General features: G+C 40.4%; 1 protein-coding gene across 4 annotated transcripts in view; it reads right to left on the reverse strand.

Annotated features, from left to right (window-relative positions):
• Positions 1–18528, reverse strand: part of TRIM44 (tripartite motif containing 44) — a 216446-nt gene that overhangs the window by 102019 nt on the left and 95899 nt on the right. The window contains exon 5 of one of the 4 annotated variants that reach the window (XR_004436199.1): positions 10465–10611. The exons of 2 other annotated variants lie outside the window; for them this stretch is intronic. Coding sequence is in view for 1 of the 2 variants with exons in the window: in XM_033207709.1 (XP_033063600.1) it covers positions 13124–13190 (67 nt within the window). In the remaining variant the exon portion in view is untranslated. Of the gene's footprint in view, positions 1–10464; positions 10612–13083; positions 13191–18528 lie in introns of those variants that run through there. One more of the 4 variants, XM_033207709.1, reaches the window with a different exon arrangement.

Consider the following 18528-nt stretch of genomic DNA (forward strand, 5'->3'; position numbering starts at 1 on the left):
AACAACCAGTACCAGCCACTGCAAAAACATGCCAAATTGTAAAGATCATCGATGCTAGGAAGAAACTGCATCAACTAACAAGCAAAATAAGCAGCTGACATCACAATGACAGGATCAAATTCACACATAACAATATTAACCTTAAATGTAAATGGGCTAAATGCTCCAATTAAAAGACAAAGAATGGCAAATTAGATAAAGAGTCAAGACCCATCAGTGTGCTGTACTCACGAGACCCATCTCACAGGCAGAGACACACACAGGCTCAAAATAAAGGGATGGAGGAAGATCTACCAAGCAAATGGAAAAAAAAAAAAAAAGTGGGGTTGCAATCCTAGTCTCTGATAAAACAAACTTTAAACCAACAAAGCTCAAAAGAGACAAAGAAGGCTGTTACATAATGGTAAAGGGATCAATTCAACCAGAAGAACTAACTATCCCAAATACACACGCGCCTAATACAGGAGCACCAGATTCATAAAACAAGTCCTTAGAGACCTACAAAGAGACTTAGACTCCCATACAATAATAATGGGAGACTTTAACACCCCACTGTCAACATTAGACAGATCAACGAGACAGAAAGTTAACAAGGATATCCAGGAATTAAACTCAGCTCTGCACCAAGCAGACCTAATAGACATCTACAAAACTCTCCGCCCCAAATCAACAGAATATATATTCTTTTTAGCACCATATCACACTTATTCCAAAATTGACCACACAGTTGGAAGTAAAGCGCTCCTCAGCAAATGTAAAAGAACAGAAATCATAACAAACTGTCTCTCAGACTACAGTGTAATCAAACTAGAACTCAGGATTAATAAAGTCACTCAAAACCACTCAACTACATGGAAACTGAACAACCTGCTCCTGAATGACTACTGGGTACATAACAAAATGAAGGCAGAAATAAAGATGTTCTTTGAAACCAAAAAGAACAAACACACAACATACCAGAATCTCTGGGACACATTTTAAGCAGTGTGTAGAGGGAAATTTATAGCACTAAATGCCCACAAGAGAAAGCAGGAAAGATCTAAAATGGACACCCTAACATCACAATTAAAAGAACTAGAGAAGCAAGAGCAAACACATTCAAAAGCTAGCAGAAGGCAAAAAATAACTAAATTCAGAGCTGAACTGAAGGAGATAGAGACACAAAAAAACCCTTCAAAAAATCAATGAATTCAGGAGCTGTCTTTTGGAAAAGATCAACAAAATTGATAGACCACTAGCAAGACTAATAAAGAAGAAAAGAGAGAAGAATCAAATAGATGCAATAAAAAATGATAAAGGGGATATCACCACTGATCCCACAGAAATACAAACTACCATCAGAGAATACTATAAACACCTTTACACAAACTACAAAACCTAGAAGAAATGGATAAATTCCTGGACACATATACCCTCCCAAGACTAAACCAGGAAGAAGTTGAATCCCTGAATAGACCAATAACAGGCTCTGAAAATGAGGCAATAATTAATAGCCTATCAACCAAAAACAGTCCCGGACCAGACGGATTCACAGCCAAATTCTACCAGAGGTACAAAGAGGAGCTGGTACCATTCCTTCTGAAACTATTCCAATCAACAGAAATAGAGGGAATCCTCCATAACTCATTTTATGAGGCCAGCAGCATCATGATACCAAAGCCTGGCAGCGACACAACAAAAAAGAGAATTTTAGACCAATATCCCTGATGAATGTTGATGCAAAAATCCTCAATAAAATACTGGCAAACTGGCCGGGCGCGGTGGCTCAAGCCTGTAATTCCAGCACTTTGGGAGGCCGAGACGGGTGGATCACGAGGTCAGGAGATCGAGACCATCCTGGCTAACACGGTGAAACCCCGTCTCTACTAAAAACTACTACAAAAAACTAGCTGGGCGAGGTGGCGGCACCTGTAGTCCCAGCTACCCGGGAGGCTGAGGCAGGAGAATGGCGTGAACCCGGGAGGCGGAGCTTGCAGTGAGCTGAGATCCGGCCACAGCACTCCAGCCTGGGTGACAGAGCGAGACTCTGTCTCAAAAAAAAAAAAAAAAAAAATACTGGCAAACTGAATTCAGCAGCACATTAAAAAGCTTATCCACCATGATCAAGTGGGCTTCATCCCTGGGATGCAAGGCTGGTTCAACGTATGCAAATCAATAAACATAATCCAGCATATAAACAGAACCAAAGACAAAAACCACATCATTATCTCAACAGATGCAGAAAGGCCTTCAACAAAATTCAATAGCCCTTCGTGCTAAAAAGTCTCCACAGACTATATATTGATGGGACGTATCTCAAAATAATAAGAGCAATTTATCACAAACCCACAGCCAATATCATACCGAATTGTCAAAAACTGAAGCATTCCCTTTGAAAACTAGCACAAGACAGGGATGCCCTCTCTCACCATTCCTATTCAACATAGTGTTGGAACTTCTGGCTAGGGCAATCAAGCAGGAGAAAGAAATAAAGGGTATTCAATTAGGAAAAGAAGAAGTCAAATTGTCCCTGTTTGCAGATGACATGATTGTATATTTAGAAAACCCCATTGTCTCAGCCCAAAATCTCTTTATGCTGATAAGCAACTTCAGCAAAGTCTCAGGATACAAAATCAATGTGCAAAAATCACAAGCATTCCTATACACCAATAATAGACAAACAGCTAAATCATAAGTGAACTCCCATTCACAATTGCTTCAAAGAGAAAAAAAATACCTAGGAATCCAACTTACAAGGGATGGGAAGGACCTCTTCAAGGAGAACTACAAATCACTGCTCAACAAAACACAAGAGGAAACAAATAAATGGAAGAACATTCCATGCTCATGGATAGGAAGAATCAATATTGTGAAAATGGCCATACTGCCCAAGGTAATTTATAGATTCAATGCCATCCCCATTAAGCTACCAATGACTTTCTTCACAGAATTGGAAAAAACTACTTTAAAGTTCATATGGAACCAAAAAAGAGCCCACATTGCCAAGACAATCCTAAGCAAAAAGAACAAAGCTGGAGGCATCATGCTACCTGACTTCAAACTATACTACAAGGCTACAGTGACCAAAACAGCATGGTACTGGTACCAAAACAGAGATATAGACCAATGGAACAGAACAGAGTCCTCAGAAATAATACCACACATCTACAACCATCTGATGTTTGACAAACCTGACAAAAATAAGAAATGGGGAAATGATTCCCTATTTAATAAATGGTGCTGGGAAAACTGGCTAGCCATATGTAGGAAGCTGAAACTGGATCCTTTCCTTGAACCTTATACAAAAATTAATTCAAGATGGATTAAAGACTTCAATGTTAGACCTAAAACAATAAAAACCCTAGAAGAAAACCTAGGCAATACCATTCAGGATATAGGCATGGGCAAGGACTTCATGTCTAAAACACCAAAAGCAAAGGCAACAAAAGCCAAAATTGACAAATGGGATCTAATTAAACTAAAGAGCTTCTCCACAGCAAAAGAAACTACCATCAGAGTGAACAGGCAACCTACAGAATGGGAGAAAATTTTACAATCTACGTATCTGACAAAGGGCTAATATCCAGAATCTACAAAGAACTAAACAAATTTACAAGAAAAAATTCAACCCCATCAAAAAGTGGGCAAAGGATATGAACAGACACTTCTCAAAAGAAGATATTTATGCAGCCAACAGACACATGAAAAAATGCTCATCATCACTTGCCATCAGAGAAATGCAAATCAAAACCACAATGAGATACCATCTCACACCAGTTAGAATGGTGATCATTAAAAAGGAAACAACAGGTGCTAGACAGGATGTGTAAAAACAGGAACGCTATTACACTGTTGGTGGGACTGTAAACTAGCTCAACCACTGTGGAAGACAGTGTGGTGATTCCTCAAGGATCTAGAACTAGAAATACCATTTGACCCAGCCAACCCATTACTGGGTATATACCCAAAGGATTATAAAATCAAACTGCTATAAAGACACATGCACACATATGTCTACTGCAGCACTATTCACAATAACAAAGACTTGGAACCAACCCAAATGTCCATCAATGATAGACTGGATTAAGAAAATGTGGCACATATACACCATGGAATACTATGCAGCCCTAAAAATGGATGAGTTCATGTCCTTTGTAGGGACATGGATGAAGCTGGAAACCATCATTCTGAGCAAACTATTGCAAGGACAGAAAACCAAACACCACATGTTCTCACTCATAGGTGGGAATTGAACAATGAGAACACTTGGACACAGGGTAGGGAACACCACACACCGGGGCCTGTCGTGGGGTGGGTAGAGTGGGGTGGGATAGCATTAGGAGATATGCCTAATGTAAATGATGAGTTAATGGGTACAGCACACCAACATGGCACATGTATACAAATATGTAACAAACCTGCACATTGTGCACATGTGCCCTAGAACTTAAAGTATACTAATTTAAGAGAAAGAGTTCTACACAGCAAAATAAACTATCCACAGAGTAAACAGCCTGCAAAATGGGAGAAAATATTTGAAAACTATGCATCTGACAAAGGTCTAACATCTGGAATCTATAACAAACTTGAACAATTCAACAAGCAAAGAACAAGTAACTCCATGAAAAAGTGGGCCAAAGACATAAATAGATACTTCTTTAAAAATAAAGACACCTGTATTAGTCCGTTTTCACATTGCTGACAAAGACATAACCGAGACTGGCAAGAAAAAGGGTTTAATTGGACTTACAGTTCCACATGGCTGGGGAGGCCTCAGAATCATGGCGGGAGGCAATGGCACTTCTTACATGGTGGTGGCAAGAGAAAATGAGGAAGATACAAAAGCAGAAACCCCTGATAAAACCATCAGATCTCGTGAGACTTATTCACGACCATGAGAATGGCATGGGGGAACCACCCCCATGATTCACATTATCTCCCACCAGGTCCCTCCCACAACAAGTGGGATTATGGGAGTACAATTTAAGATGAGATTTGGGTGGGGACACAGAGCCAAACCATATCTTTCTGCCCTTGGCCCCTCTAAATCTCATGTCCTCACATTTCAAAACCAATCATGCCTTCCCAACAGTCCCCCAAAGTCTTAACTCATTTCAGCATTAACTCCAAAGTCCACAGTCCAAAGTCTTATCTGAGACAAGGCAAGTCTCTTCCACCTATGAGCCTGTAAAATCAAAAGCAATTTAGTTACTTCCTAGATACAATGGGGGTACAGGCACACTGAGTTATATCTGTGTGACATGGGTAAATACAGCCATTCCAAATAGGGGAAATTGGCCAAAACAAAGGGGCTACCAGCCCCATGAAAGTCCAAAATCCAGCAGGGCAGTCAAATCTTAAAGCTCTAAAATGATGTCCTTTGATGCCATGTCTCAAATCTGGGTCATGCTGATGTAAGAGGTGGGTTCCCATAGTCTTGGGCAGCTCTGCGCCTGTGGCTTTGCAGGGTATAGCCTCTCTACCAGCTGCCTTCATGGGCTGGAGTTGAGTGTCTGTGACTTTTCCAAGTGCATGGTGCAAGCTGTCAGTGATCTACCATTCTGGGGTCTGGAGGATGGTGGCCCTCTTCTCACAGCTCCACTAGGCAGTGCCCCAGTAGGGACTCTGTATGGGGGCTCCAACCCCACATTCTCTTCTGCATTACCTAGCAGAGGTTCTCCATGAGTACCCCGACCCTGCAACAAACTTATGCTTGGGCATCAGGCATTTCAATACATCTTCTGAAATCTAGGCGGAGGTTCTCAAACTTCAGTTCTTGATTTCTGTGCACTCACAGGCTCAACACCCTGTGGAGGCTGTCAAGGGTTGCGGCTTCCACCCTCTGAAGCCAAGGCCCAAGCTCTATGTTGGCCCCTTTCAGCCATGGCTGGCGTGGCTGGGGTGCAGGGTGCCAAGTTCCTAGGCTGCATACAGCACAAGGACACTGGGTGGACCAAGGAAACCATTTTCTCCTAGGCCTCTGGGCCTGTGATGAGAGGGGCTTCTGTGAAGACCTCTGACAAGCCGTGGAGATATTTTCCCCACTGTCCTGGGGATCAATATTCAGCTCCTTCTTATGCAAATTTATGCAGCCAGCTTGAATTTTTCCTCAGAAAAACGGGTTTTTCTTTTCTATCACATCGTCAGGCTGCAAATTTTCCAAACTTTTATGTTCTGTTTCCCTTTTAAAACTAAATTTTTTTTTTTTTTTAAATTTTTTGAGATGGAGTCTCGCTCTGTCACCCAGGCTGGAGAGCAGTGGCATGATCTTGGCTCACTGCAACCTCTGCCTCCCAGGTTCAAGCGATTCTCTTGCTTCAGCCTCCCAAGTAGCTGAGATTACAGGCACCTACCGACACGCCCAGCTAATTTTTGTATTTTTACTAGAGATGGGGGTTTCACTATGTTGGCCAGGCCGGTCTAAAACTCCTGTCCTCATGATCCGCCCACCTTGGCCTCCCAAAGTGCCGCGATTACAGGCATGAGCCACTGTGTCCATCCGAAACTGAATGCTTTTAATGGCACCCAAGTTACCTCTTGAATGCTTGGCTGCTTAGAAATTTTTTCTGCTAGATACCCTAAATCATCTCTCTCAAGTTCAAAGTTCCAAAAATTTCTAGGGCAGGGACAAAATGCCACTAGTCTTTTTGCGAAAGCATAACGAGAGTCACCTTTGCTCCAGTTTCCAACAAGTTCCTCATCTCCATATGAGACCACCTCAGCCTGGACCTTATTATTCATATCACTATCAGCATTTTTGTCAAAGCCATTCAACAACTCTCTAGGAAGTTCCAAACTGTCTCACATTTTCCTGTCTTCTTCTGAGCCCTCCAAACTGTTCCAACCTCTGCTTGTTACCCAGTTCCAAAGCTGCTTCCACATTTTCAGGTATCTTTTCAGCAATGCCCCACTCTACTGGTACCATTTTACTCTGTTAGTCCATTTTCATGGTGCTGATAAAGACGTAACTGAGACTGGGAAGAAAAAGAGTTCATTGGGCTTTGCGTTCCACATGGCTGGGGAGGCCTAAGAATCATGGTAGGAGGTGAAAGGTACTTCTTACATGGTGGTGGCAACAGAAAATGAGAAAGATGAAAGATCTTGTGAGACTTATTTGCTACCACAAGAACAGTATGGGGGAACCGCTCCCACGATTCAAATTATCTCCCACTGGGTCCCTCCTACAACACATGGGAATTATGGGAAAAGAATTCAAGATGAGATTTCGGTGGGAACACAGAGCCAAAGCATATCAACATCCAAGCGGCCAATAAACATATGGAAAAATGTTCAACATCACTAATCATCAGAGAAATGCAAGTCAAAACCACAATGAGACACCATCTCATACCAGTCAGAATCGCTATTATTAAAAGGTCAAAAAACAACAGATGCTGGTGTGGCTACGGAGAAAAGGAAATGTTTATACATGGTTGATGGGAATGTAAATTAGTTTAGCCACTGTGGAAAGCAGTTAAAGAGCTTAAAACAGAATTATCATTCAACCCAGCAATCCCATTACTGGGTATATATCCAAAAGAAAATAAACCATTCTACCAAAAAGTTACATGCACTGTTAGTTCATCACAGTACTATTCCCAATAGCAAAGACATGGAATCAACTTTGTGTGCCCATCAGCAGTGCACTGAATGAAGCAAATGTGGTACATATATACCATGGAATACTATGCAGTCATAAAAAGAACAAAATCATGTCCTTTGCAGCAATATAGATACAGCTGAAGGTCATTATCCTAAGTGAATTAACACAGGAACAAAAACCAAATACTGCATGTTCTCATTTGTAAGTGGGAGCTAAATACTGGGTAGACACAGACATAAAGATGGCAATAATAGACACTAAGGACTACTAGGTGGGAAAGGGAGTGGGGCAAGGGTTGAAAAACTATTGGGTACTACACTCACTACCTGGGTGATAGGATCAATTGTACCCCAAACCTCAGCATCATGCAATATATTCATGTAACAAACCTGCACATGTACCTCTTGAACCTAGAAGTTGAAATTATAAAAAAATAAATTCATAGTCCTCAGGCCTGCTGGAGAGACTTTTGGTGACATCATCTATTGCAGTTATTTGTCTGAATACCTCTAATTCCTTACACTCAATTTGTTCAATTTATTTGTTAATTCAACAAGCATCAATTGAGGGCCAACTGCATGTCCAGCCCTATTAATAAGAGTTACCAGGTATTTGGCAGTTACTAAATGTTACGAATTGGAACTAAACCCCTTATAATCACTGGGTCATTCAAACCTCACTGCATCTCGTAAGTACTATAATTATCCCCCTTTTAAAGACAAGAAAACAGAAGCTGAAGAGTTTACATAAACTGCGTCAGTATTCTAACCTAGGTCTTTCTGATACCCAATCCCATGCTGTTAATCTCCACATTCTAATAAGTCCTGAACATGCACATCAGAATGCTGGATGCATTTGTAAATTAAAGAGAAGGCTAGGCTGTGACCTCCCTCAGGGTGCGAGCACCATAAGACTCCTCCGCATTCCCAGCCCCCAAAACAATGGCAATTGTGAACTGATGAGAATGTGGCTCTTGTCAAACAGACCTATTTACATGAAAGACATAAACTAACAACAAAAGAAAAAATCCCAGGACACAAAGCTGTACAGACTACAAAAGATGTGAGTGATCATAGCCAGAAAATGGGTTTTACTCTATAGCATAACAAGATGATGAGGAGTCTGAGCTAGCCCAGGCATCACAGACTCACATGCTTACTGGGCCTGACAGGTAATATACATCAATGAACTGGGTCAGGTGGAGGCTGTGGGAAACTGGAAAAGCACATGCTCCATCTAAGTTACAACCCAATTCCAGCTAGTTATTGTCATGGAGAAATGTGGATCCAGTAATGCCAGAACTTTTGAATTTTGACAAGGAGCTTAAACATCTGCTTTTTGATGTGACATTTTCTAATTTTTAAATGCTTGTCAGTAATTTATAAATTAAAAAACAACACCGCTTTATTAGCCAAACAAAATGCATCTTTAGGCCAGAATTGGCTGATGACCCATCAATTTGCAGTCTTCAAATCTGACTATATTTCATAATTTTTTTTACCATCAAGAACACCCATTTACCCTCATGAGCTTCAGAATCTGAAGACTTTGTCTAACCAAAAGTACTTTTGAGTATTTAATTAGTTTTATTAAATACATCAGTAACTGACACACTAGGTCACCATGGGAGAAAAACAGTTAACATTAACTGTAAGCAAAGAAACATACCATTTTTGTTAACAAATATAAACTTGTTGCAACTAAATATAAGCTTTTCCATTAAAGTTTTTGAAATAATGAAAATGGCACATAGAATTCATTTCTATCTTCAGGGATCCAAGGGCCACGATTAGAAATTCCTGCACTAAGCAAGTGGGCTGTAAGATCTGGTAGCCGTGAGGCATATTGGGAAAAATGTGGAATTTGGAAACAGATAGAAATGGGTTGAGTGCGAACCCTCAACTTCTAACTGTGTGACCTTCGACTAGCTGTGTGACCTTCAACAAATTATTAAGGTTCTTTTAGTTATTTTCAAAGTGAGAATAATCCCACCTACCTTGTATGGCTACCATGAACAGTAAATTAAATTAAGTATGCAAGCTACTTCGCATGGTGCCTGCCACATGGCAGGGGATTAAATAATACAACTTTCTTAAACTCAATTCTAGAGTCTACACTCAAAGTTTGAATCCAAGTTAAACATTCTCTTTGGGCTACCCACAACCAAATCATTGAGTTTTAAATCCCCATTCCCCATCTAAGATTCCTTTAGGCCTTCAGTCTGCTATGCCCTGGGCAGGGCTTTCTTTCCCCAAAGGTCCCTCTATGTGATTCAGTGAATGTTATAACTGCAGCAGAGGGCTGTGAGCAGCCTTATGAACTAACTGTGGTTTTAGAAAGAAGCCCCCCTAACCTTCTGATTAAAATTTCCACTGCAGCTGCCATTTGGGGCCAAGGACCATTAGGGGCCTATATCGTTACTGCTATAGGCACCATTTAGTGGGCATCTATGTGCTAGGCCCTATCCAAGGGGATCACATATCTGAACTAGTATCTGCACTGCACGGATGAAACATTTGAAAAGTTCACAGAGGTTAAGTAATTTCCCAAGGTCATATCCATTAAAAAGTAGTTAATGTGGGATTTGATTTTTGAATCCATGTCTGTATAACTTCAAAGCCCATGGTCCTTCCATTACATCAAGTTGCCTCTCTTCAAATAATACATCTTCAAATAATACACATATATATATATATTTCTTTTTTTTCCCCACAGAGAAAGAACATTATTCTCATATTTCCTCATTATCCCGCCACAGCACAGAGACATAATACAACCATGGAAAAGACAAAGAGCTGGCAGCACCTCCGACCTTTCCTCTCCTTACTTCTCCATCCTGGAACAGAGCAGTAGTACTGAGGATTATCTATTGCATACCTAACCTGTGACTGACAGAGGAAGGCCAGGGAAGGTGATCTTGTATGTTGACAAGTTTGGTCTTTTCTTTGTTCTTATCCACACCAAGTAAAGATGATCCTCAGTTAAATCACATTTGTGATCCACCTTTTTCTCTCACCATCACCATCTAACTAAAAGAAACACCAAGATAACAGCCCATTTAATACCACTATAATGATTAAAATAATTTCAGCTAAAAAATGAAAGGTCCTCTATCATGCCTGGAGGTCATATTGATACACACATTGATGAAGAAGCATGCATCCATTTGTTTCCATTACATCTTTCATTCAAGGAACTTCACATGCTTGATGACAGTCTGAGAGCCAGAGCACCAGAAACTTGTGTTCATGAATCTTGCCTAAAACCATGCCTTGACTTGGATGAGCAGATATCAGAGAATCCATCCCTTGGTACCTCATGCTAAACGTGAGACAAGCCAAAAATCAACCTTTGTCCCATCTCTAACATAATTTGTTAATAACTGAACTCATTTGCACAGTGCTTTACTATTCACAAAGTCATTCAACACACATTTATTATGTGCCCCTCATAAGTACCCAGGGAGGCTGGTGAAGCACAAATCAACCTCATTTTTTGAATCAGGGAAGAGAGGCTCTAAGATGTTGGAGCTTATTCATGGTCACTGAATTAGTAAGGGATGAAACTAATAAATCTAGTGACTCCAAATTCATGGTTTTTCTCATATACCTCGGCCTGCCGAGGCCACAGCAAGTGAGAAATGGGTAAGAACTATGTGCTGGATGAACAATCACTACTCTGTTTATCTGCAAAATGCTAGGCATGCAAGAAGTAGAATTTATTTTGGAATGGACACTGAATGTGGGCATGTAGGAGCACTCTGTTGTCCAACTATGAAAAACTTCTGTTAAGAAAGTCTCAACTGTCATCTTAGATTGTACACTGGTTTGTCTCTCTAGGGAAACAAAGCAGAGTATCATTCAATTTTGCCTACCTTTCCCAATTTACCCTTCTGCTCTACCCTGGCCTTGGGGACGAAAAGCCCTATATAACCACATGAATTCCCGACCCTCAACACACGCATACTTTTTTACTGTAGCTGACTGGACTAGGTATGCCCACCTAACTCGATCAGCTAATTAACAGTCAGATGAATTGGCTGGGCTTTCTTTTGAGACAGTGTTAAGGTAAGGGTGAATGTGCATCAGAGAACTGCAGAGCATGGGCCAAAGTGATGCCAGTGCAAGCTGAAATTACATACGAAGAAGAGAGGCACAAGTGAAAAGAGGAGGCTGTTCTGGAAGGTAGAGACTGATGCAAAAAGGAGAAAGAGACAAAGAGAAGAAAGAAGATTGTAAGAGTAATCTCTGGTTGTAAGCAATTCCTACTCCTGTCTCCACCAGGCACAGAAATACTTGCTTTCATTGGGTTTTATGAAATGTACCATATCCTTTCCTAATCCCCGTGTTGACTGAACTAGTTTGGATGGATTTTGGTTTCTTACGATTAGTCTCCGACAAACACAGTAAGAAACAGGAGACATAGTTATACCAAAGAAGAACTGAAAGAGTAGGGGATGGTTAAAAAGACTAAATTTTGTTCTATCAGATTGCACAGAAAGAGCAGGAGAGAATGAATAAATGAATGAATGAGTGAAACATCAAGACTGAAAGGCCCCAAATTATGGCTGCCTCAGAATATGCCAAGTTTACTTCTTTTATACCCAAGCTTTGCCTAGAACCAGAAGGATAAATGCTGGCAAAACCCTCTCCTTACAAAATAAAGCACGATGCTGGCAAAGGACTTAAATAGTGAGGGAATGCACACTTTCCCCTTAACCATAGTTCAAAAATTTCCTTGTAACTAATAGAGCTTACTATTAGGCTGTCCAAGCTTACTATTAGGATGTCCATTCTCTATCTGTCATCACTCCATTTACTGTTGTACAGCTCTTTTCAAGTCACTAGTCAGGATGAGTCAACATCTGTGAAATCTTCCTTAATTCCTAGGAAGAACTAGTCATATTTTACTCTGCCTCCCATAGCACTTAACACATTTCTCTATGTGGGTTCTCATACTGGTAGATTATAATTCTTTGTTCAGGGATTTCATTTCTCAACTAGACTATGATGCCTTGAAAGCAGGGCCCCTGGCTTCTTTTTCTCTGTTGTGCCTCATACAGTATCTGGTATGCATGTTTGTGGAATAAATCAAGGCCCATGAGCTCTGTCTCATGAGAGAGGTCCTGAAAATAATTATTAAGATTTAAATTTTTTCTTTAATGAATCAACTGGGATTGCAACTATGCACACAAATGGCTTCACCTTTTCAATTGAGTTGGCCTCTCATTTTAGAAACAAACAAAACAACAAAAAAAGTCTTTTGATATCATGTCAGAATTTATTAAGTACCTTCCAGCTGAAAAGTTTTATTACAAAACACTATATGGGATATGGAATAGGGATGGGTATGAGAAGGAGGTTTTAAAAAAAATATTAAGTACAACATTCATCTTCAGAGAGCTCATGCTGCATAATAAATTTCATACTGAAAAGACCATCTGAAATGGTTAAAATGCCAGGATATAATGCTGGATTGTTTCCTGGAAGCACAGTTTATGGGTCAAGCAGATACTGGTTGATGGCCACTCAGCTTTGTAAACTACTTCCTATGATGCAAGGTGCAAACAGTCTTCCTCTTTGATAATTGTACTCTCCTACTGGCAAAGCTGGGAAAGAGGGATAGGAAACCATTAACAACTGTGATGTGATGCTGAATGGGTTCTGCCAAAGGTCATGGTGTCACTTATTGACTAGATTCTCCAATTTCAAACAGGAAGAGCAGAAACTAAGCAGCTAAACTGTGATCAAGGTACTACTTTTGCTAATGGAGACCCAAGTAATAAAGTACAGTGCTGACTTACATGGACTGGTGTCAGAGGCTATAGCAGGTGTTTCACGCCACTTCTCCTACTAAATTAAAGTTATCTAAATTCCAGGGGGAAAGTGACCTGATAGAGAAGTTGAAAAAGTTGAAAGAAAGACCTGTCTAGGTTTATCAGAGGCAATTCCACCCTAATCTGCTTAATATAACAGAGAGCAGAAGGAAGGCCCACCCTGCCTGAACTAGGTGATCAAAGAAAGCAAAAGAAAAGAAGGATAAGACCATGTTGTCTTTTTGGAGCAGGGGTTGTTAACACATTAACTCTGTACAATAGAGAAGAGGGACCAAATGATTGCCAGACTAACCAATGAGACAAGTTGCTCCTCTTCCCATGAGAAGGAGCAACCAAGAGATAAAAGAGAGGAAGAAGTATGCCCTTGAGAAGAAAGAGTTGGCCAAAGTTTCTGATTCTGTGGATATGTGAGAATAGGGGAACAAAAAGTTTTTCTCCAAACAGACCTCCTGGCTGACATTTGTGAAGATGTTATCATACTGCAAAATATGCTAGTGGAAGCATATAAAGATGCCAAGATACCAAAGACGCTGGAAAGGCATTGTGCACAAGGCTGTATTAGTTCCACGACCTCCAGGCCCTGTATCTTCCCAAGGATCCCACCTTGGAGATGAAGAATAAATTATATCTCCCTTCTGGATTTACAATCAAGCCAAGGAGAAAGTGAAGGCAAAGGCAAAAAGGAAAGGCACACAACCCAATAGAAGCAGACAAATGCAAAACTAGGTTTTTGAATATCTTTCTCTCCAAATTAATTTTCCCTCCCAACAGCACCACTCCCAGTAGTGTGTGGTCTTCTAGAACAAAGACTTTGGAGTTTTAGAGCCACAGAGGAATAGAGCTGGAAGGAACCTTAAGGGCCACATCAAACTCAGGACTCTCATTTTATAAATGTTCAAAACTCAAGGCCAGAGAGGTTCAATGACTTGAGTTCACACAACTAAGTAAACTTAGTAGCGCAGCTAATTTTGAAAACTAGTGCTCTTAGTTTAGCTCCATCCTTCTTCCCTTATTCCTCAAATACAGACACTCACTAAGTCCTCTCCATTTCCCTGTATCCTTGTTCCCTCCACCTATTCTTTTCCCTCCTTTGCTACTGTTCTTATCCAAGTCTAGAATGTCAAGATCTTTCATCTGAATCACTGCAGTAATGTTCTAACCTAGTGGGCCTTCAGGACTCTCTCTCTCCCCATCTGAAGTCACTTCTCACTCTGTCCTAACAGTGATTTTCTGCTCTACTAGGGTGGATTGCATCGTTTTGCTATTGCCCTTTTCCCTTTGCCAGCATGTCCCACATAGGGGCTCACCTTTAGCTTCAGTCTTAGAATAAAGGAGAAGGGAACACAGCTAAAGCTGATCCACAGGGGACATGTAGTATGTGAGAAAAACAACCATTTGTTGTTATTGCCACTGAGATTCCACGGGTCATCTGTATATTCCACATACTTAAAACAGCGCCTTGCACAAAGAAGGCACTCAGATTTTTTTTAACTGAATGAATGGATCATCTTCTTTAAGCCTAACAGCAAACTGACTTTAGACACTATTTTCATCTCCATTTTGCAGATGAGAAAACTAAGGTCTAAGGAGTTTATATAGTAGGGCTAAAGTTATACAGCTAGTAAGTGGTAAAGCTGGAATTCAAACCCAGAACCTCTAACCCCAAAGCCAAAATTGTTTAAACAGTACATCACACTGATTCGGAAAATGCTTACAACTGCTTGAGTTTGATATATGTATTATATATAATTATGTATAATCTTATTGTTGTCTGGTTATTTCACATATTATGATCTTGACTCTTCTACACCATTTCCCCATGTTTGTAAGCAACTTGAGGTCAAGGATTTCATCCTATCACAAGCCCAAGCACCTAGTCAAGGCTCAATAAAGACTTATTTCCTGACCGACTGTAGCTGGCTCAGGGCAAGAGTTCACTCTTACTTCCAGTCCTCAAGGAGTCAGAACTCTGGAGTGAGCACTCTTCACCATGACTCAGAGCTCCAGAGGCAAAGACTTAATTTTAAACAACTTTAAGTCTGACAGAGATATAACCTTTGAAGTAAAAGATCATTTCCTTCCTAGATGTGAGCCCTATCACTCAAAGACAGGAAGGAAAAGAAATGTCATCTAGAAAGATTGTTTTTAAAAAAGAAAGAGAAGGCCGGGTGCGGTGGCTCAAGCCTGTAATCCCAGCACTTTGGGAGGCCGATATGGGCGGATTATGAGGTCAGAAGAGCAAGACCATCCTGGCTAACATGGTGAAACCCCGTCTCTACTAAAAAATACAAAAAACTAGCCGGGCGAGGTGGTGGGCGTCTGTAGTCCCAGCTACTTGGGAGGCTGAGGCAGGAGAATGGTGTAAACCCGGGAGGCGGAGCTTGCAGTGAGCTGAGATCCAGCCACTGCACTCCAGCCTGGGCGACAGAGCAAGACTTCATCTCAAAAAAGAAAAAAGGAGAGAAAATAGTCAGGCCTCAATTGGAAAAGCCAGGAGTCAGCACAAAAAGTCTGTTTATTTTGGGGAATGTCCCAGGACAATAAATTTGTATTCACACCCTGCTTTTCCAGAGAGCAGCCTGCACGGTCACTGTCTCAGAGAGTCCACTGTTCACCAGTCTCATCATGTACCAGGTACACGAGCCTGAAGCTGAAAGGGCAGCCACTGCCCATGAAAGCACCCTCTTAGCCTGTCACCTCGCAAGGAAAGGGAAAAGGGCACTGCCCAAATCTCTCCAGGTGCTCTTTTGCCATTGTATGCCTGAGAATACAGTTTACTCCTTCCAAAGCTCTCCCTGCTGCATCCTTGCCTTTCTCAGAAGGCTCAGAGAGCAAACAGGGAAGGTAAGTCGCTTTAAACAAAAATAAATAACAGCCTTGAGAAGTTAGATTTAAAGCCATCTTTAAGAGTAGGTACGCATAGGAGAAGTTTTATTCATTTCAATAGTGATTTGACTCTGCAGCCAGAAAGCTTTGGTTCAAATACTAGTCTACCATTTACTAGCTATGTGACCTTGGACAAATTATTTTATCTTTGAATGTTTAATTTTCCTCATTTGGAAAATGGGGATGATAACAGTATCTACTCTACCCCTATGGGGTTATTATAAGGATTAAATGGAATTATGACAGGTAACACTCTTAACAGTGTCTGTCACATAGTAGGCCCTCAATCAGTATTAGCTATTATGGCTGTGATCATTATTATCTAAGGAATGGCCATGGGTTCATGAGTCCTAGTCAATCATTTTGCAAGTCTAGAACATGGCAAAGTATTGCATATATATAGAGAGAGAGCAAATAATACAACAGATCTGCTACAACAGACTTGTTATAGAGATAAAGAAAACTTGGGTACAGACACTGCCATTCAGGAGCTCGAACGCTGATGGTATAACACAGCAGACAGATAATTATAAAACAGAGAAGAAAGTGGTAAGTCCAAAGATAAATTATAATCACAATAGCCAAGATGTGGAATCAAGAGACCATCAATGGATGAATGAATAAATAAAATGTAGTATATATACACAATAGAATACTAGTTGGCCATTAAAAAAAGGGACGTCCTGTCATTTGCAACAACACGGATGAACCTGAAGGACATTATATTAAGTGAAATAAGCCGGGCATGGAAAGACAAATAGTGTACAACCTTACTAATATGTGGAATCTAAAAAAGTTGATCTTACAGAAGTAGAGAGAAGAATGGTAGTTACCAGAGGCTGGGGCAGTTGAGGGAGGGGTTAGGGAAATGTTGGTCAAAGGATATAAAGTTACAGCGAGGCAGGAGTAAGTTTATAAATTGATTGCATGGTGACTACACCATGGTGACTATAGATAATGATAAAATACTGCATTTTTGAAAAATGCTAAGAATGAATATTAAGTGCTCTCACTATAAAAAATGATAATAATGTGAGATAATGCATATTAGCTATATTTAACCATTCAGCAATGTATATGTACTTCAAAACACCATGTTGTACTATATAAATACACAATTTTATCTGTCAATCTAAAAAATAAATTTAAAAAACACAAAAATAAACTGTAAAGATTGAAAGATCAAAGACAGATTCATGGAAGAAGAGGCAACTAAATGGGACCTGGAAAGAAAGGTAGGAGGTGTACAGATAAAGAGGAGACAGGCAGTGAGTCTCCGTAACAGTCGGGCACTAGAGTGAGCAGCATGCAGCATGGACACTGGTTATCTGTTTTGTACTACATCCAGAATGTTCCCTGCATCCTGCAAGAAATCCAAGATGATTCCGTTTACTCACCTGAAAATTTTGCCAATAATTTCCCTTCAACTACAGTAATATTAGCATGCCTCTCTTTTATACAACCACTAAAAGATTAGTAAAGATTACTAAAGAAAGAAAGATTATCTCTAACACAAAGTCTCAAGGCCCATGGTAATACTCACATGTAAAATGGTTAGCACTTACTAGTCACTTAGTAAGTATTCAATAAATTTCTTTTTTTCTTTTCTTTTTTAATTTTGAGACAGTTTCGCTTGGTCACCCACGCTGGAGTGCAGTGGTACAATCTCAGCTCACTGCAACTTTGGCCTCCTGGGTTCAAGGTCAGAGTTCGAGACCAGCCTGAACAACATGGTGAAACCCTGTCTCTATTAAAAATACAAAAATTAGCCAGGCATGTTGGCACATGCCTGTAGTCCCAGTTACTTGGGAGGCTGAGGCAGGGGAATCGCTTGAGACCGGGAGGTGGAGGTGAGCTGAGATCACGCCACTGTGCTGCAACCTGCTAAGTGACAGAGCAAGACTCCATCTCAAGAAAAAAAAAAAATCCAATTTGGCAACTACATTCTCATTCCAAACAGCATTAGGATGGATCTGGTTTCAGTAATAACAGTGTTACTCATTTACTTAAACATAATCTGCATGTTCTGGAAACAAAATAAGATTTAAAAGAAGCAAGAGAATATTTGCCTTTCATTAAGGTAGTCCTGCCTAAGAGAACTGCCCCTCGATAGTTTAATATTGGTTCCCAGCAAAAATTATGATCCATAGGCATTATTTCCCATAGTCATTTGGAAACCATATGGCTTAGACAAGTTATTCTTTAGGCCAGGGTCTGAGGATGA

This window comes from Trachypithecus francoisi, unplaced genomic scaffold (assembly GCF_009764315.1).
Source record: "Trachypithecus francoisi isolate TF-2019V2 unplaced genomic scaffold, Tfra_2.0 Lachesis_group8, whole genome shotgun sequence".
In the NCBI taxonomy this organism is placed as follows: Eukaryota; Metazoa; Chordata; class Mammalia; order Primates; family Cercopithecidae; genus Trachypithecus; species Trachypithecus francoisi.